The 5,593-nt window shown below is 39.7% G+C and overlaps 1 protein-coding gene across 3 annotated transcripts in view; it reads left to right on the forward strand.

Annotated features, from left to right (window-relative positions):
- Window positions 1–5,593, forward strand: part of RPRD1B (regulation of nuclear pre-mRNA domain containing 1B) — a 54,504-nt gene that overhangs the window by 37,915 nt on the left and 10,996 nt on the right. Inside the window, exon 7 of one of the 3 annotated variants that reach the window (XM_023534455.1) lies at window positions 5,188–5,305. The exons of the other annotated variants lie outside the window; for them this stretch is intronic. Coding sequence (XP_023390223.1) covers window positions 5,188–5,262 — 75 coding nt within the window. The 3' untranslated portion in view covers window positions 5,263–5,305. Of the gene's footprint in view, window positions 1–5,187; window positions 5,306–5,593 lie in introns of those variants that run through there. 3 annotated transcript variants of the gene reach the window in all.

Genomic DNA, 5,593 nt, shown 5'->3' on the forward strand with positions numbered 1-5,593 from the left:
TTTTTTTTTTAACTTGATCACATTAACAGAAACTTTATAAGCATTTTAAATGCTTAAATACGTATGGTTGGATATTCAGTGATTGTTTTTATTGAGCATCATGTTTGTCTTTTTTTTTTTTTTTTTTTACTTTGGGCTAACTTGCAGTGTTTGGATTATTCCCTTCTTGTAAATTTCGGGGGGGGAAAAATGGATTCTGTGTGTGTCTGCCTGTCTCATACATGCTGAAGGCCATATACATTTTAAGGTCTTTGTCACCAGTATACATTCCTGCCTTGGGAATTCTTGTTCTTTTCCACAGTATTTTAAGCAGTCTAGAATTTCTCTGAGTTTTGTAGACAGACAGACAGATACAAAGTAGATACACATTTCCACAAGTTAAAGACTAATCTTTGTTTTATGAAAGAACATTGAATAGTTTAATTAGACAAATGGGGCTCTCTTCTAGGTTTTAAATTATTTGTTTACATTTGAAACAGCTGTGGGAAAATAGCAGCTACTTTATAACATTGACTCAAGTGAGCATAACTTTGAGAGCAGAGTTCAGATTACAGAAATTTGAGCTCTAGTATCTGAGTGTCTTTTTGACCCAAGGGGTACATGTTATCTTGAGCAAAGATCTATTTTTAGTTTTTATGAAAGGTTCTGCTGCAGGCATACCTTTTTTATTGCACGTCAGTTTATTGCACTTCACAGATGTTACAGTTTTACAAATGGAAGGCAAGACCCTCTACCAGCAAAAAAGAAACACATTTTTGTGATCACTTTATTGTGGTCTGGAAATGAACCTGCATTATCTGTGAGATATGCCTGTATTGTTAAGGTGAGCCTTCTACTCCCACTTCAAGTCGTGATCCTTGAGGAAAGCCAAATTGATTATGGCGTACTTTGCAATATTGGAAGTTAACATCTCTGACTTTGTTTTACTCTCAATAAAATGTGGGACTTGAAATAAGGTCAGTTTGACCTTTTCCATGATTAGGGCAAAAAATGTTCATGGTTATAATCAGGAGCCAAAAATGAAACCTTTGCAAATGAAGCCATGAGCTCCCAAGGTGTGCATGCTTTATGTGAAGATGTGATGTACCAGCCAGCTGTCATTCAGACTTTGCAAGTCTCCTTATTTGTTCTCTTCTGTATTCAGATCCTATAGTTATCTTTAGGAAAAAGTGTGGACAAATCTTTTTCCATTAGATACTTTGATAATTTTAAGCAGAGTAGCTTTGTAAATTCCAACTCAAAAATTTACCAGCAGCCTTCTTGGGGTTTAGATAGTGATTATGAAGACACATCCCACCTTCTTTTCATGATGTCTGTTATGATGTGTTTGGTACTTTTCTGGCCCCTTCTCTTTTGCTCAGTTTCTTTTCTGTGGCTAATAGACTTAACTAGGAGTTATTCCCATAAAGATACCATTTACACCTGTTATGATTCAGTGATGAGGACTTGCAATGCCTGTTCCAGGCTCTCTCTGCTTTCTCTGCTGAGTCCAGTGGTCCTCGCAGCCTTTTATCTTTGGTGTGGTTTCTCATTTATAAAATAATAATTTTACCCTCTCCTGAACAAATAGTTTTCAACACTTGTCTAATCTGAAGTTGTTACTATCCGGCTTTCCTTATCATGCAGGGCATTTAGGGCCAATTTATTTTCCTTTCTGCGGAAGTCTCCAGTGGATTGGTTGAAGGTATTCTTCTCAGCAGGCAGCATGCTTTGCATCTCTACTATGTATATATTTCTAAAATTTCATTCACATGAGCACACCCCACACCACTACCACCATTCCTTTTTAACTAGCACAATATCTTGTTTTCACTTGCTACCTCTACTTCTGCATCCACTGCAGCTTGGCATGCATATCTTCATTCCACCGAGAGCGCTGTCTTCAGAATTCCCCACCAGTGGTCTAATTTCAAACCAAAAGATATTTCTCAGTCTCCGCCTCTCACCTCCTTTCTCCTTTTGGCCCTGTCTGTAGCATTTAATACTGTTTATTACCTCTTATGTGTTTTCCTTGCCTGGTGTCTGTGTGCCACCCTCTGCTAGTTCTAGTCTTTTTATTTATTTATTTTTTTGGGCCCTGTGATAAACTTTTCTCCATCTTTGCCCTGTAAATGTTGGCATTTCTTTAGACTTTTTTTCATTTTGGACCTTTTCCTTGAGTGGTTTAAATCTAGATCTCTAACCCAGACCCTTCCTTGTACTTCATACTCATATATATTATTTCCACAGACATCCCAAACTTAATATAGTCAAAACAGACCATCTTTTTCCTTCTAACATTTCCTTCTCTTTCCCTGTCTTAGAGGATGTCATTGCTGTTCATCAAAACCAGACACTAGACCTTATGCAGTGTTTCTCCCCCTCTTCCTTATCTCCCACATCGGTCAGTGAGCTGCCTCTTCCCAGACTCTCCTCTGCTGCACTCTACCATACAACCTCCCATTGCCTCTCTTCCACATTGGAGTAATTGCCAAGCGTTGTGATTTTTATCTCCTCAGTTTTTCTTGCATCTGTCCCCTTGTCTTTGTTTCTGTCTCTATTTCTACCACCTTAGTCCAGACTGTCATTGTCTCTCATCTGGTCCCCTGTGGGAGCCTCATTACTGATCCATCTGCATGTGCTCTTACATCTTCTAATCTGTTCTTCCCATGGCAGCCCTACGATGTTTTCAAAATCTGCTCTGAGCATCATTCCCCTGCTTAAACATTTAAATGGCTTCTCATTGCTCCTAGAACATAGACCCAAATCCTTGCATGTTCTCCCCATCGCATACACCCCATGACTCGGCCCCTGCTGATGTCATCACCCATGTATCTCCTGCCACGTTCCATTGCATTTTGTTTGTGCTGGCCTTTTTTGTCTCAGCTTTACATGTACTGTTCCCTCCGCCTGGAACACTCTGCCCACTTTTCTTCCCACCAGTTACCTAGTTGATTCCCATTCATCATTCATATTCCAGTACAAACAATATTTCCCTGATACCCCCTCCCATCTCTACCCCATAAAGACAGGTCCCTCCCCTTTCTTCCCCATATGTGTTGTCTGTCATAGCTCCCTAGCTTTTTTCTTCAGAGTACCATGTAGTTTGTCATTCTGTTGATGGGTTATTTGGTTATTTCTCTGACCGGATCATAAAGTCCTATCTGTATTGTTATTCTTTCATCACTACTCCTACCCCAGGCACAGCATCCTGTTCTCAGGTGGCAGGTATGGTGGGTGCAGCTTGGTTCATTTCTAGACTAGATCAGAGTTCAGCTGATCCTTGAATAAAACAGGTTTGAACTTCACAGGTCCACTTATATTTGTTGTTGTCCCCCCCAACCCCCACAAGTATTCAGTTGGCCCTCCGTATACCTGGGTTTTGCATCTGCAGATTAAACCAACCATGGGATCAATAACAGTATTTTTGATCCACAGTTAGGAATCCGTGGATGTGGAGGGCCAACTGTATACATTGTTCTAAGGCATTTTATAAGAAGGGACTTGAGCATCTGCGGGGGGTCCTGGAACCAATCTCTTGTAGATACCAAGGTAGACTGGGGTTAAGTTTTGGGGAGTCAGTTATACACAGGTTTTTGACTGCTTAAAGTGTTGGCACTCCTAACTCCCATGTCGTCCAGGGGTCAGCTGTATGCCTTTGATGGAGACTCCCTCCCTATGAGGTCTAGGCTGTGCTTTGTAGACATATTCTTTTCCTTTTCTTGGTCTTTAAATTCACAGGATTGGGCAATTTTATAATTAGGAACCATCTAATTATGAAGTTCTGGAACCCCCACCCCCCATGTTGGAGGTCCAGAGCCCTTTCATTTTCTCAAGCCAGCTTCTAGTTAAATGTGCTAAATTTTCTGAACATTCTCAAGTGGTTTGTTGGGGGGAAGAATTTGTGTCCCATTAATAATTCTTTTTCTTTGGGTCTGTATGTCTTAACATATAAATCAGGAAGATTAAATATTGCTCATAAAATAATAAACATAGGAGGAGTAATTGTTCTTTCCCCCTCATATCTGCTAATTCCTTTGAACAGTTTGGTAAGTACCTGGTCTCATCCAGATGTCATACCCACTCCACAGTATAGGCATATTTCCATTCCTGTCTTGTATGTTAGGACACGAAGCCCAGCAAGATGAGGTCACATCACAGGCAAGTCATAGAGTTGGATTTGAACTTGTTTTCTGACTCGGATTTTTTTCTGTTCTACCATGGTGACCTCCTTCCTTTTTTGTTTGCTAATAGAAAGGAATTGAAGTCTTTGTTGCTTGTAGAGAGAGCTGTATCCAAATGCAGTGCAGTAACCTACAGGCTGCCTTGCCCCAGGCAGACCTTCTAGCACTTAAAATTATAGTAAATCTTGCTTAAAATTATGTTTTGTGAAAACTGTCCTTTTCCTTTCTACCTTTGTTTCTCAGCTGCCTTCCCAGAGTGCTTGACTCTGCCAGTATTTGGCTCAAAAGGAGAAACAGTTGAAAGGCCTGCACCTTTGATGTTTGTCTTCACAACATCAATAACCTGGTTTTCCATTAAAGTGGTCCTTAAGCCAGTTTGTGGGCTTTGTTACTTGTATAAAGCTTACATTTTTGACAGTTAACTTAAGAAAGAGAGAGAACTAATTATAAATAGTAAATAGTTCTTCTTGTACTTTAGTATTCTGATTTTATATAATGAGGGACCCATCGCATAAATAATGTGAAGGCCTCCGGTGCATTTTTTAAATAAGTCTCTTTTAAAACCTTTAATGGACATCTGTTAAATTGTAAATATTTAGCTTTATAATTACATTAAAGTTTGAAAATTTGCCCAGTCCTAAAATTGATTTTATTTTTATTAGTTTAGTTATGTGTAAACACTTTTTATTCTTCTTCCCTTGCTTCTGCAAATCCCTGTCAGAGGTTTTTATGGTAGCAGTAGAAGCTCCCTTAAGCTTTTTGGTTTAAGGGTCCTTCGGGGAGAAGTACCCCGAAAACACTTTGCGGTATGATTTCAAGCTTACGAAGCCCATTTCTGTTTGATTCATTCAGTGGATGCTTGTAATGGTCTAAGAACATTCCTCTCGTTGTAGTCATTTTGTCATTTTTCCTTCTGGGAAAGGCTTTGTCTGTACCTTTATTACTGATTTTGGTAATGGAGCTGAGAGGCCCTGAGCCCTAGGATTGGAGCTACAACTTCCTGTTTTCCTTGTATCTTCCTCAGCATCTTACTCAGCAGCTCCAGCCTTGCTGTGACACCCCAGAATGTATCATTTTGAAATGTCGCAGCTGCTACTAAGTCATATGGGAGCATGGAGCTGGTTGAGAGAGAGGTGCAGGTCAGTGATGGTTTTTTGTTCCCACATAGATCTTTGAAGAAAAATTAGAAGTGGCATTCTTATTTTCAGTATATATACAAGATTTATATGTTGTATTTTCTCTAAAAAACAAGGGGGGCTGTAGTGAGAGAAAGAGAAAATAGTAAGTTGTAGTTTAAATAGAAGCTGTAATTTCTAAGTGTAGTCCCTATGAGCCTTGGTGGTGAGGGTAAGCTTCCTGGCAGGGTGAGGAGGGCTGAGAGGGCATGTGAAATAATATTCGGGTGAAAGTCAGCTTCCCCTTTCTGCTTG

This window comes from Pteropus vampyrus, unplaced genomic scaffold (genome assembly GCF_000151845.1).
Source record: "Pteropus vampyrus isolate Shadow unplaced genomic scaffold, Pvam_2.0 Scaffold125, whole genome shotgun sequence".
Taxonomy (NCBI): Eukaryota; Metazoa; Chordata; class Mammalia; order Chiroptera; family Pteropodidae; genus Pteropus; species Pteropus vampyrus.